We start from the raw sequence: 14,780 nt of genomic DNA on the forward strand, positions 1-14,780 counted from the left end.
GTAAAGATGCCACCTAAGCATTACCCATCTCTGGTTTCCTTAGCTTGATATCTCTGCAGTAGATGAAGCTCCCCCAGACCTTAGGAGCTTTGAGTGGCTTCTTGAGTTACACTATTTTGAATCCTGAGAATGTCCATGTTCAATAGTAATAATGATAATATGGCTAATCACTTAACTACATGTCAAACACTACTTTCAGTGTTTTGCATATAATAACTCATTTATACAACTGTATGCAGTATGTATAGTATCTCTAATTTACAGATAAGGAAACTGAGGCACAGAGAGTTTAAGTGACTTGCTCAAGGTTACACAGCTAATAGGCGATTAGTACTCTGATTCCACAGCTTGTGTTCTTGGCTTTAGCCCCATGTAAACCACCTTCTGATAGCTAGGCTTTCCATGAAGTGGTCTGTGAGGAGAGAGTGGATGGTCTTGCCAAGGCATAGGTGGACGCCCAGCCAGCTTAAAGAAATGTTTATTTATTTCTATCTTCAGAGTATGAAGAAAATTTTGAGCCAGTTTTTCTGATTTTGGAGATGTTGTATAAATATCAAGGTTTTCTTCCCTTGCAAATGTGAAGATCTGCCCTTGTGAGCTCACCTTTTTGCAAGGCTGGAGTTAAGAGTACATGTGCCCCCAGTTCACCTCAGTCACCCTGATACCAAGGCTGTGAGACAGTGGCCAGATAGCACACCTTGTTCTCTCAAAGGATAGGAAGTCAGACTTGTATTTAGCTTACATAACTTGTTTGTTAACTTGTTGTTAACTGTCTGGGCTGCAGAAACATCTAGACTGCTTGGCTCTTGACTTTCCCGTTGTAAATTGGCATTTTGGACTCCTCCTTTTGGTGAGCTTGGACAATGTAGGGCACGTGCCAGTTTGCTTTGCAAGTGCTAATGTAGCCCCATGTGAGTTGAAGGTGGTGTGAATTCACCAAGGAGAAAACCACGGGTAAGGATTCTTGGCTGCCACCTGCCATCTTTCTAAGTTCCCCTGCATGACCCCACACCTTGCACCCTTAACATGAGTGTCGATGGTTAAGAACAGTCAAACTGCAGTTAATGTGAACACCAGTGGGCCATGAGGGCTAGGGGAGTCTCACCCACAGAGACAGCCTGCAGGCTACTAAACAAGGGGAATGACAGGGAGTTGGACTGGAAGCACATGCCAAAGTTTCAGTTTCTGACCAAACATGCATGTCCTGAGGCAAGTCACTTCACTTCATGGGTCTCAGGTCCCTCATCTGATGGAGGAGGAGCATGGTCCAGTGCTGTCTCAGACCCCTGCAGTGCTCAAGTTCATTGGTACTTTGGCACATTGAAAACTGTGCTAGGACATCTCTAAACAACAGCAATAACAACAAAAAACCAAGTGATGTAATACCGTGTTTTGAAAGCAAACCACACACACTATGTAATCCCACTCACGTGATGTCCAACAATTGGCCGAGATCGTATACATGGTAGAAGTCAGAATCATGGTCACCTTTAGAGGGGTGACCGAAGTGGGGGCTGCCATGAGGCAGCTTTCCATGGAGTTGGGACTGCTCCATATTGTTCCTAGGGTCCAAACAGTGGTGAAAATTAATGTGCCTGTTTTGAGCGTACTGGCCAGTACCTAATAAAATGATTTTCCCTAGGAAAAAAGAAAGGGGGAAAAAGTAAGGAATGGAGGGACAGACACAAGGAGGGAAATAGATACACACACACACACACGCACATACACGCACACACACTGAGATGTTAAGAGAGAGATTGAAATTAGTGTGTGGCCTGCTGTTCTTGTCACCAGCATTCCCCAAAGTGTCTTTCTGGAACATTAGACTCTCCAAGGTCACTGTCATTAGAAATTCTTCTCAGAAAGGGTATGGGAAAGGCTGGAAAAGGAGACACTTTATTATGGAACTTCTCAAAGACTTTAATGGGCATGGTGGCCCCTCAAGAAGGCCATCATAAGCAACATTTCCTACATTTAATTGACCAAAGAACTAACTTCCTTCCTTTCTTTCTTTCTTTCTTTTTCTTTTTTTTTTTTTTTTTTTTGTCTCAAAATATCTCTCAGGACTGTTGCTTTTCAGGGCTCCAGTTTGGGGACCTCTATTTGGAACATGGGCAGAAGCTGTCAGTATTTCCCCTGTAACTCTTGACCACATGCACTGGTGGCCAATTAAATAAAGAGGATTCTGAATCAATCAATAACCCCTTTCAATGTTTTTTAATCCTATTGTTAGAATATTTAAAAGTAGCTTTGTTGGAAACAAAGGGTACAGTTGCAGACATTTCTAGATGGGCCAATTCTCAGAAACATTCTTCTGGAGAGACACACATCGGCTGGTTTGCAATGGCAGTTATTCATCATAGCTGACCCCCAGGGGAAACTGTGTCCCACCAGTGCTGAAATACCTTGTTCATTCTGGCCATATGGAAATGGAATTCACATACAATTTTGTAAGTATTGTCACCGGCCCGGCTTGTCACCTCAGATTAACTGTGGACTGTTTTCTGTCTTTTTGGGACAGGATAAAAAATGTCAGTGCTCACTTCTCCAAGAGGAAAGGTAGAAGTGGTTCATTGCCGAAGAACAGAATCACAGGATATTTATTGTATCAAAAACCTCATAAGAAAATTTACCCAGAAGCTGTTTGGGACGCTTAATATCATCTATCTTCTGTAAGTATATAGCTAAGTAACCTAGGAATGTTTATCAATGTTGTCGCACACTAGGAAAGGACCCCACTCCTTTATCATTGGGCTTATGATGAGGAAGTGGGCAGCAAGAAAATCTGTCCTGCGGAGCAGGAGATCTCTGGGAACAATCAACCTCTAAGTTCTATAACAGCCTGCAAAATGAAAGAGTTTCTCATGGCCTTTGGATTCAGGCAAACTTGGGTTCAAATCTCAACTGCCTTTCCCACTAGGAAAATCTTGGAATAAGTTAATAACATCAGCTGCCAGTTCTGAGAATTTATTTTCTGTCCAGCCATGTGCTTTGCCAGTGTTGTCTTTTTTACAACCCAGAGGTAGCCACTATTTTGCCCATGTTTTACAGATCAGAAGAAAATGGAGGCTTGGCCAAGGTACAGTTAACAGTTGGGTCTAATCAGACGTCTAGAAGGACATGATGGGTATTGGAAGAGGCCGATATTTGAAGAGATCATATTGACAGCTATAGCTTTCCAGAATTGTAGAAAGCACCACTTCTTAGATTCAGAAGACTCAGTGAATCCCAAACAGAATAAATACGTAGAGAGATCCGCAGCTAAGCCCATCATAATGAAGCAGCAACACACTAAAGCTAAAGAGGCGATCTGAAAAGTAATTAGGGAGAAAAGACAAATTGCCTGTAAACAATTGAAAATTAGGCTAATGATGATTTCTCACTAGCAAGTAGGGTAGCCAGCAGTAGTAGAATATCTTCAGTATTGGAGAGAAAATAGCATCAAACTAAATTGGGAACCCAGTGAAACAAGTTTTCAATATTTAGGGGAAAATGAATACATTTTCAAATAAATAAACACTGAGTGAGTTTACCAGTGAAATCTGAATAAAGGAAATTCCTCAGAATATACCCTAGGCAAAAGAATGAATTTCTTAGCTGGAAAGCTAAGATACAAGAAGGAAGGTAAACAAATATATGCGTAAATATGTTGGTAAATCTAAGAAGAAAATCAAACTTGTATAAAGTGATAATGATAATGACTAATCTAATATAGATATTAAATATAAATAGTAAGTTTATGATATAAATAATAGGTAAAATACAGAACATAGATGAATTGGGAGATTCATGATTGCATGAATTAGGATTGCATGATTAGAATGAAAGTACTCTTAAGGTATTATTCAGAAGGAGGATAATATTAAAAAATTCTCCCCATCCCTCCCAGGAAGCACACATGCAAGCATGTTATGGGGTAAATTAACAATTTTAATTGAAAGACATCAAAGATGACCTAAGTAAATGAAGAGGTATATCCTGTTCTTGGATAGGAATATTCAATACTGTAAAGAAGTTAATTCTTCTCCAATCAAAATCATATTAGGATTATTTGTTGAGGTTGACAATACGTGTGTGAATTTATATGAGAGAGCAAAGGCCCAGAACCATTTGAAAGAAGAAAAATGAGGTGAGGAGATTAGCTCAACTAAAGACTCACGGTAGGCATAGTAATCAGGACAGTGTGGTAATGGCCAAGGAATCAGAGCTCCCAGAGACAGACCCACACGTACATGAAAACTGAATGACCAAGCCAGTGGGGAAAGAACGTACCATTCAATTAATGGTGCTGGGACAATTTGTTACCCATATGGAAAAGAGAATAAATATATATACCAACCTCATGTCATACAAAAAAAGGAAAAAAGCAATTCTGGGTGAATTTATGATTTAAATGTGGAAATCAGCTAACATTGTTGACAGAATCTCCTAGGTTCCAAATTCACTTATCCAGCTTCTTGGTGGATGTCACCCCTTGGATACCTAGTAGGCACTTCACAGCTAGCATGATCATCACCCACCTCTCAACTACCCCGTGTTTTCCCCATCTCCATAAACTCTAGCAACTCCAACCTTTCACTCGCTTAGACCAAAAAACCTTGGTGTCGTCTTCATACTTGCTCTACCTCCCCCACCAGCAAAGCTGTCTGCTCCACCTACAGAGTATATCCAGAAGCCGGCCTCTTGTTTCCACTTAGTTTCTCCTGCCACGGCCCAAGGGTGGTGTACTTGAGTGTTGCCACTGCCCCTCTCTGCTCTCTGCTTCCACCTTGGCATCAGTCCTCACCCATTCCTCCCTCCCTCCCCAGCTAATTATTCTCAACATAATAGCCAGAGCGACACCATTAACACAACGGGATCTTGTCATGCTCCTGCTCAAAACTCTCCACTGGTCCGTCACGTCCCTGCCAGGATCTGTGTGGAGCCCACCCTTTTCCTTTCTGACCTCACCTCCCTTGAGCTACTCTGAGTTCCTTTATTTTTCCCAGAGCACCCCAGGAACATCTGTGCCTCATCCTGCCGTTACAGAGGAGTCCCTGTCGCACCTGCACACACCTGCAAGGTTCATCCTCTTCCCCCTATTTTTCTTCACCGCACTTGTCCCCACCTGACATTCTGTGCATTTTAGTTTAGTTTTTTTTTTTTTTAATTGGGCTCCTTCCATCCATTAGAACATCAGCTCCATGAGGACAGGGATCTTTGCCTGTTCTCTGCTGTATCCCTGGAGCTGGAAAAAGCTTGGCACTTGCTATGTATTCCATAAATGTTTGTTGCATTAATAAATTCACTACTAGCCATATGATCATGCATAGCTTTCCTAAGCCTTAGCTTAGCCTTAGCCTTAGGGAGGCTATGCACAATCAGTGAATAACCTCATCTGTGAAATGAACAGCTGTACCTAATTTATAGGGTGAGTGGGACAGTGAAAATCATTACTGAATACAGTGTAGTGCCTAGCTCCTAGGAGGTGCTCTGGCTCTGCCTATAAGGGAGCAGGGACCGGGGTCAGAAAGAGGCAAACTTTTCTGTTATTCTCCTTCCCTTCCTTTCTCAGCAACTAGGCAGCCATAGAACAGGATGAGGTACCACTTTATGAGTACAGTGGAATTCTCTTTCATATACACATTAAAAGGAAATAACAGACTTCAGAACATGGTACAAAAGGAGGTATGATTGCCTCTGAGATGGAAAAGTAAGTGGCAGGTGTCACTGTGTACCTTAATGAGTCTTGAATCTTTACCATGTGAAAAAATTTCTGCATGTGAATAAATTATAACCCCCCAGCTTGGTAGTAAATGTGCACTCCTGACTTGCCCCTCCTGGGATGAATGTGTCACAGTCGGCCTGAGCAGGAGGGTACATGATTGGATTGCCCGTGTGATCACCAGTGGCCCATGTGATCAGTTGCCAAGGTCCCATCCTTTCACAGGGTATTCAGAAAATGGCATATGGGGTGAAGGTGGGGTTATAACTGGGGCCTTTCTACAGATTTTTTTTTCCAAAAACCTTCCAAAAATCTGTTTTCCCAAATCCTACACACATTGTCGTACTAATTACCTGAAAGTTCTTGATAGCCGGTTGTTTCCAAAGAACAGCTTTGTAACCCTGCTGGGTCTTGGAGCAGCTGTCAGAGTACCTCGAATCCACATGTCTAATGTATTTATATCTTTTCTGAATTGGCAGATAAGAAAAGTATAATTTACACCATGTGGGAGTGGAGTAGTGAAAGTTTTTTTTTTTAAACGTTAAAATAGGATCCTAATAACTAAAATGTTTGTGACCTACCTCAAAAGCCAGCGTATCTTCAGAAGTAAAGTAAATTTACATTCAGTGGTGCCTGGATGGCTCAGTTGGTTAAACATTCGACTCTTGATCTCAACTCAGATCTTGATCTCAGGGTTGTGAGTTCAAGCCCCACATTGTGCTCCACACTGGGTGTAAAGGCTACTTAAAACAACAACAACAAAAAGTAAATTTACATTTTCATCAGTGTCCTGGAGCTCACCGAATAGCTGCTATTCAGCCCATGCAGTCTTTGATTTTTCATGTTAGGTAACTCACATCTCCTTTTGCCAGGCCAACCTCAAGGCTTAGAGCTGGTGGTTTATTGAATTTTGTTATGTTAGCTGCCAGCTCAGTCACAGATACAGGAATGAATACAACTGATCTCACCTAAAAACCCTGCTAAATGTTAGGGAGAAAATGAGCAGATTGGCAGAGCAGATGAGTGGGGAAAAGGGCCAAAAGAATTGGCTACATCAGGTGTGCATGTCACAGAGCAGAGGGCTGCGGGGGGTGGGGGGAGGGCAGCAGAAACCATGGTAGGCTATGGGAACATCCAGATCTGTGTTATTCGTGATGCTTAATAAAGTAGAAAATGGGGATACAGTTTCACCAAGATTTCCATCAAGTGTAGTTAAATAAAATGGATTTTGGCTGAAATTGGGAAATTCTCTAAACAAGTGAACAAATGAGACATTAATGAAAAAAACTCTGATTTCACTTGCTGGATAATGTCCTTGATCTTTAACGTATTTTGCATGAAGTGTGTGTGTGTGTGTGTGTGTGTGTGTGTGTGTGTGTGTGTTTTAATTTGGCTTATTTCAAAGAGTAATTCTAAATCCAACTTTTAAAAACAAGCCTCCCTCGACCTTTTTCCTCATCTCCCTCCTTTGCTCTTGCAGTAATTTTTGTCTGTCCCATAGAGGACTAATGTTAAGAGCTAATAAGAACTGGAAATTATATATACAAAGGATAATGCTACAAAAGTTACTTTCTTGGACTCAGCCATTTGGAAATTGAAGTGCATTTTCCCATTGAAGCAAAGTTATTCATGGCTGGCTTCCCAGGCCCACCCACAAAAGCCTATTTAATCTATAATGTCTGTGCGGTATAGTACTGTGCTAATTGTACTATGGAACCCAACCACCACCCTAGGTTCCCATGGATAAATGTGTTTCAAGTTCAAATTGGGATTCCAGGAACACATTTCCTCTGTTACCCTGGGGGGATGGCAGCTAGCTGCCTTGTCCCAGCTCTTGCCCACTTCCTCCTTCATTATCATTCTCTGGTCCCATGCCTTGGGCATTTTCTCATCTGGATTAGAGTGAGGACTATCACTGTGGAGCAGCAGGTCATGACTCGGGGAGCTTTGGGCAGAGGAGCCCTGAGGACCAGGAGCTAGAAGGAGCCACTGCAGGAGTGGGAAGAGGGGCAGGGATTCAGTGAATCAGAATGGAGAGGTTGAGGGACTGCATCCTTTTGCTAATGAACCCCCTATGTGGGTAGTATATTCTTGGGACCTGAAGGCAGCCTACTGTCTTCTTTGCATGATAGCCAGGGCTAGGGTGGGGTCTTTAGGGCAGGTGCACCCTGAGAGAGTCCCCCATGGCTGAAGAGTGGGCTTCCTATGAGAGGACAGTGGCTGTAAGCACTGAGACTGGTATCTCCAGCACAGTATGTCCTGAAAATGCCTATGCCTCTGGTAGTGCCCAAGGTGATTTGTCTTGATACACAGAAGATCAATTTTTGTTCTAAATGTTGTATATTTTTATAGTTCTCATCTATTTATGGTGGTGGATACTGGTTTTCCATTTGTGATTTTGTCATACATTTCCTACTGAGATAGTCTTATTTAAGCCAAAGTGAACTGATTTAAAGTAAAGAAGTAAAGTACAGAATGTGCACGGATATGAGAGATTGAACTTTAGTGAATGGATCTAGTAAAATGATATGCTGTCAAGAGGGGGAGGAAAGCAGGCTACAAACAATATGGGTTGTGTGATTCTATTTTTAAAAACACACAAAGTACATTTCATTTGACAGTTACTCTCAAAAAAGAAAAGTCTGGTGAGATAGACACCAAAATACCAACAGCGTTTTAATACCACAGAAGGTGGTATTAAGGATGATTTTTCCAATTGTTTTTCTCTTCTTGTGAGTACTTTCTGTTTTTGATTGGAGTCACAATTCATTGTTTTTGTAATGAAAATATAACTGGAAAGCATATAGCATTTCCTCTCTATTCTCTCCATTATCTTTTCTCCTCTTTGTTCAGCCACATGCTATCTTCTTAGTTTTGAAGGAACATTTTCCTCCAACTTAAGATACCAGTAGATTTCACTCAGTTGAAAAAGTGAAAACTGCATCTCAATTTGTATACAAATGTTTCTCTGTGTAGTAAATCATAATTTGTCTCTAAGTCTGAGCTCTTTCTGTCATGCCAGGCCACATGACAGGGTAGCAGTTGGGAAGGACCATCCCTTTGGGATAGCCACCAGAATAAGAGTTGGAAGACCTCGCTTCTCCTCCCTTGTGTGTTTATTAAATTTGCTCTGTGGCCTTAGCTTAAGCCAGACCCCTTAGAGTCTCCATTTCTTCAGCTGGATCAGGTGATTGATTCTCGTATCCCGTAAGAATCCATTAGCCTAGGGGCATGGGCTAGATGCCAAAATTGGCTTAGATGGCTGACAGAGGTGGAGCTGAACTCTAGCCTCACTGTTTTGTGCAGGTGACGAGCTCAACCCAGTTTGCTCAGGACTTGTAGCCCTAACAGTCCTGTGTCTTGGGGACCCTCTCAGTCCCAGACAAACGTGGACAATTGGCCACTCCAGCTGTGTATGTTTAGGCCAACACAGTGAAATCAGCAGCATGGAGAGGAAAAACTGCAGTCAATTTCCCCAATCTCGAAGGGAAGGGTATTGGACACTTTGTGTAAGTATAACACCTTTCTAATGAAGTGTAGTTTTCAATAAAAGTTTAGTTAGTAGCACAGGTGTACTGAAAGATCTGTTCTCAAAGTTGCTGCCATGTTGTTCTGACCTCTTCCAGGTTTCATACCTTACTTAGTGGTTGCTAGGCTTTAGTGGTTGCTAGGCCAAAGAAGGGGGGAAAATGACACCTCCTTATCTCCCTTTTCGTAATCTTAGTCGTGTGTTCACTTTTAATCATTTCTGTAGGGAGAAAGCAAACCTTGCTGTTACCCTCTGCAATGACAAGGAGGAGATCATGGCCCAGGCTACCTTTGTGGACTATCCCAACTGGAATGTCTGCAATCAGGATGACTGGGTTTCCGTGTTCCGGGAACTTGACAGTGAAATCCCATGCACGGTAAGCAATTACACACAGTGCTTTTTATTTCTTTATTTTTTATTTTATTTTAATGTTTTTTAAAATTTATTTCTAAGAGAGAGAGAGAGACAGCGTGAGCAGGGGAGGGTCAGAGAGAGAGGGAGTGACAAGACTCTGAAACAGGCTCCAGGCTCTGAGCTGGCAGTCAGCACAGAGCCTGACGCGGGGCTCGAACCCACGAACTGTGAGATATGACCTAAGCGAAAGTTGGACGCTTACCCGACTAAGCCACCCAGGCGCCCCCACACAGTGCTTTTTAGAACAGCCTTAATTTTGAAGGGAAGTTCTATTTTTGCATATATGTCTTTCCAGTTTTGAGACTAAGCAATTGAAAACTCACAACAGAAGGTATGTGACATTATGACAATTAGAAATGAATTTAGCTGACAGGAAGGAAAGAGGAGTCTAACAGCAGGAGGCTGGAGGAGATAGGAAAAAGGAGGTAATAGCTGGATCAGTCAGCTTGTGGCAAGGCCCAGGTCATGCTGTGCTGGCGAGGTCTAGGAAGGAGTAAGGAATCAGTGGAAGCATCACATATGTGCCTCTCAGGTCTCCACACGGCTCCCAGCATCTGTGTCCAAAGTCTTTATTTTTTAATTGTTTTTTTTTTTTATTGAAGTATAGTTGACAACCCAGCGTTACATTAGTTTCAGGTGTACAACACAGAGATTGGACAAGTCTATAAGTTGTGACAGCTACCCCCTGTCACCATACAATGCTATCAACATACCATTGACTATATTCCTTACGCTGTACCTTTCAATTTTATGACTTGTTCATTCCATAACTGGAAGTTTATACCTCTCACTCCCCCTCACCCATTTTGTCCATCCCCTGCCACCTTCCCATTTGAGAATCACCAGTTTGCTCTGTTTCTATTTTGTTTGTTCATTCATTTGTTTTTTAGATTCCATATATAAGTAAAATCATTTGGTATTTATCTTTGACTTATTTTACCTAGCATAATACCTTCTAGGTCCATTTGTGTTGTGACAAATGACAAGATCTCATTGTTTTTGGTTGAGTAATATTCCACTGTATATATGTACCACATCTTCTTTATCTGTCCATCTATATCAATGGCCACTTGGGCTCAGTGTGTAAAGTCTTTGGTATGCTGCCTTTACACTTTTGCCCCTTAATGGTGATAGTAGAGCTTCTGGTTCATGTTGCACTCTATAATTTTTAAGGTACCCTTGAGGACTGTAGCTCATTTGATATCTTCTAGCTGTGGGCACATTACAACCTGTTGCCAACCTGACTTGGTAGCTGGTGCCAAGTCTGAGTTTTCCCTGTCCTCAGCCTGCCAGAGCCAAGTCAACATGTGGCTCCAGTTCTGCAGAGAGCCAGATGCCACGACTGGGGGTAGCATGCTTGCCTGTCAGTGGAATTCAAGAATGTGTCCCCAGAGCCCTAGGGAATGCCAGTTGTATGAATGAGTTCGTCCCCCCTCCATCTACACATGTCTGCATGCACAGTACATCCCCCATGAGCACCCCAGTGCATTATCCAGCATTTATTCAGCTAGATGATGTCTCCCCCTTGTCCTCTGCTTCTCCTGTTCCTCAGCACCCTAAATACCCAGTTATCATATTCAAAAAAATTATCAAACTTGGAAATAGGCCAAAAGATGCTTTGAATCCAGGGCTTGTATCTTTGACTTTCTGTTGATGGGGCTATTGTACAGTTCTATAGGAACAGTGATTAACTTTGTGATTTTTCTCCATTTGAGGTGTAAATAGTTTCTGTTTGGTGGAAGAGATAACCTCAAAGGCTATGGTTTATGGCTTCATAGGACATTAACTATTTTATATCTAGCCTAGCAATCTTATTCTAACTTCCCCTCATTAAAATATCTAAAATAGCCAGCTTCTCAAGTGCAACAAATTGGTTTTATCATCTTGCTGGTTGCCTTGTTAATTGGTGGGTTGAATAAATATCAGACATGTGCTCATTGTATGTTTGCATTAGAATCATGATTTTACCCTTTTTGAAATTATAAATTAACACCATTATTCATAAACTCCTTCCCCTTCTGTTCCTTTGCTTGTTTTCTTAAGACTGTTTGTTTTTAAACTACCACAGTTTTAAATTCCTACAACAGTATGGAGCTCGGCTGTCCAGTATGGTGGCCATCAGCCACATGTAGGTGTTGAGCACCTGAAATATGCTAGTCTAATTGAAATGTGCTGGAAGTATAAAACATACACTGAATTTTAAGTATTCAGTAGGAAAAAAAAAGAGTGTAAAATATCTCATTAACAATGTTTATATTGAATACTTGTTAAAATGATAATTTGAATATGTTAGGTTAAATAAAATATATTGAAAATTAATTTTACACGTTTATCTTTATTCTTTTTCTATATGTCTACTGGGAAATTACATATGTGGCCTGTATTTGTGGCTCAAGTTATTTTGTTATTGGATAGCATTGATATAGAGCCTTAAGGCTTAATGCATTACTTATCCCAGGGGTATTTGCAACAGAAGTAATTAATGATTTTTATCTTAAAGCTAAAAAATAAATCTTGAATTATAATATTTTTGGTGGAAGAGAGAATTTGGAAGATAAATCAGCCAAGTAATAAGCCATGTACTCCTAAATCTGGTCCTACTCAGAATGTAAAGCAGATGTTAAGTAAGGTGGTTGTGGGATTAGCTGATAACACATGGAAAGTGCATACATACAGTGGTGGTGTGGCTGTTCCTATTGACTGTAGGGTTTGTGTTATTGGCCTTTTGGGAGTTTTCAAGCTCCTGAACCAAACTTTTGTTTCTTCTCTTCCCATTTTATGTTTGATACTCCTTCTAAGTATTTCTTTTTTTGTTTTTAATTAATTTATTTTGAGAGAGAGCACAGAGAGGGGCAGAAAGAGGGAGGTAGAGAATCCCATGCAGGCAGGTTCCATGCTGTCAACACAGAGCCTGATTCGCCTGACTCCGGGCTCGAACTCGTGAACTGTGACATCATGACCTGAGCCAAAATCAAGAGTCAGACTGAGCCACCCAGGTGCCCCTCTTTCTGAGTATTTCTAAGGCAAGGCACACAGATGTGCAGGCAGTAACCCAAGAAGGCCATCTATAAAATTGCTCAGGAAACAAGAGATGTAGAAAGCACTCCTGTCATCTTGATCTAGGTGCAAGCACCACCCTCACCAGTTAACCAACCTCTCACATTTGTATTAGCTCTGGAATTTGAAGATTTGCCCATAAACACAGGGGCACTGAGTTGAGCGGACCAATGTGTGGTTGTATGGGACAACTGCTCATTACTGAGGCTACTTAAAACATCTTCAGAAGTTAGGAGATAAAGGTCTTTAAAAACTTGAAAGAATTAAGCTGAAAGTCATCTTCGAATCTTGCCACTTTGAGTTCAGCTCTCAGATTTTCTGGATCCCAAGAGTAATATTTGATTCTGACTCTGGGAATGTTGAACAAAACAAGCCATTGGATTCATAACATGGCATCTGCCTTCCATCCTTCAAATTCATAAGAGAATCTTTCTCTTGTGTCACTTGAATAGAGCAGCAGCTGCTGACTCAAGAGCCCTGGGGAAAGGGTGATTGTCTTTCACTTGGCATAGACACCCCCGAGACAAGACTACTGAGTTAATAATCGATTTCACTCCCCTTCAGGCACTTTCCTGCCCCTAGCCTGTTTGTGAGGGCAGGAAGAAGGGCTAGATGCATTGGACTCATTTATAGTCCCTGTTTTCTTGAATAATTCTAAGGAGGACAGGAGGCAGTGAATGGGTCAGTGAGAAAGCTCAAATGCTGCCTGAGTGTCTTATCACTTTAGACATAAAAATCACCCACCACACGGGGTAGCTCGGAGTCTGTTGCTGCCCCCAAATCCTCCTCCCATCTCCTAACCCTGTTCTGACATAGCCTGAATGTTGACTCAGATTTTAATCATGTACTCTTTTCTTGTGCAGCCTCTGAACACTTTGTTCATGCACCTCTTTGTGGCTGTGGATGAGTATTCTGTCGGCTGCTGCAAAGAGATTATTCGGTGAGTGGCTGGGGTCTTGCAGACGGTGACATCAGGGGGCTGGTAGGCAGCACCATAGACAAGACACGTTAATGCCAAAATGACACAAAAGAGATTGTGTGCATAGTTTAAAAATATTTCCAAAGGACATGAAATTCTTTGAGGTGCTTAATTTGCTTATAATTCATGGCTATATTAAAGCTTCAATGTGGAATAGCAGTGACATTTCTGAAGTAAAAAAATCTATTTCTTTGAATCGACATTCTGTTTGACACACATCGTTAACTACCATCATTTGAGGCAGACAGGTAGTGCAGTCATTTAAAAAAATGGATTTGGGGGAAAAATAAGAGAAGAATAAAGCATTACAGGTTTGGAAGTTTCTAAAAATATTTTTTTCAGTCTTCTCTTTAGAGATGTTTATTAACCTGACAGACTGCAGAAGCATCCTGGATAATATGGTGCATCGAAATATGATCAGTTGGGCTACTGGGTGATGGCGATGCATCTCTGACAGCCTGCGCAGACATTTGGGGGTGGTGGCCTCAGCTTTCAAGGCACTGTGTAATGTCACACCAGACCATCCAGATGCCAGGTCAAAGGTTAATGTCGGCAGAAATCTGGTGTGCCACATGAATATGGCACTCTTTATTCTCTCTACTTCTGTGGAACAGACAGAAAAGAGACCATTTGGAATAAAAAGAAAAGTAGAGAAGGGAAGAAAACTGCCCTGAAGATGTTCTTGTCTTTGCAGGAAGGAGCAAAGGAGCCCATGTGGATTTATGAACATCTGATATGTTTAGTGAAGGTATTTACTCTAACAGGTGCCACCTAATGGGATTACTTTGTTATTAACACCTGTCCCACCCTCTCTTCCCCTCACCAGGGCTGTGTTTAAGGCCGTGCCAGAACTGCACTTCATATTTCTCATAGTGCCATCCTACATGAGCCTAGGTAAGGTTTGCTCAACTACCTCCTGTCCCCAGTCTCCAAAATGGGAAGTTCATGCTTAAAATGGTGCTTTTGAGAATTGTGTTAAGAATGGTCTCCAGGTCCTGAATGTATAATGTGACTATTTGATTTTAACAATTAAAATACAGTTTCGAATGGAAGTTACATTTTGTTCTGAAGCCCTAAAGCTATTTCTTGGTACGATG

At 41.5% G+C, this 14,780-nt stretch overlaps 1 protein-coding gene across 1 annotated transcript in view; it reads left to right on the forward strand.

The window, feature by feature from the left end:
* Positions 1-2,529: 2,529 nt before the first annotated feature.
* The window catches only part of CFAP61 (cilia and flagella associated protein 61), a 275,380-nt gene continuing 263,129 nt past the window's right edge, over positions 2,530-14,780 (forward strand). The window contains exons 1-4 of the mRNA XM_039216607.1: positions 2,530-2,672; positions 9,459-9,609; positions 13,568-13,644; positions 14,510-14,577. Of these exons, the coding sequence (XP_039072538.1) occupies positions 2,530-2,672; positions 9,459-9,609; positions 13,568-13,644; positions 14,510-14,577 (439 nt within the window). The remainder of the gene's footprint in view (positions 2,673-9,458; positions 9,610-13,567; positions 13,645-14,509; positions 14,578-14,780) is intronic.

This window comes from Hyaena hyaena, unplaced genomic scaffold (assembly GCF_003009895.1).
Source record: "Hyaena hyaena isolate Hyena2069 unplaced genomic scaffold, ASM300989v1 scaffold_643, whole genome shotgun sequence".
In the NCBI taxonomy this organism is placed as follows: domain Eukaryota; kingdom Metazoa; phylum Chordata; class Mammalia; order Carnivora; family Hyaenidae; genus Hyaena; species Hyaena hyaena.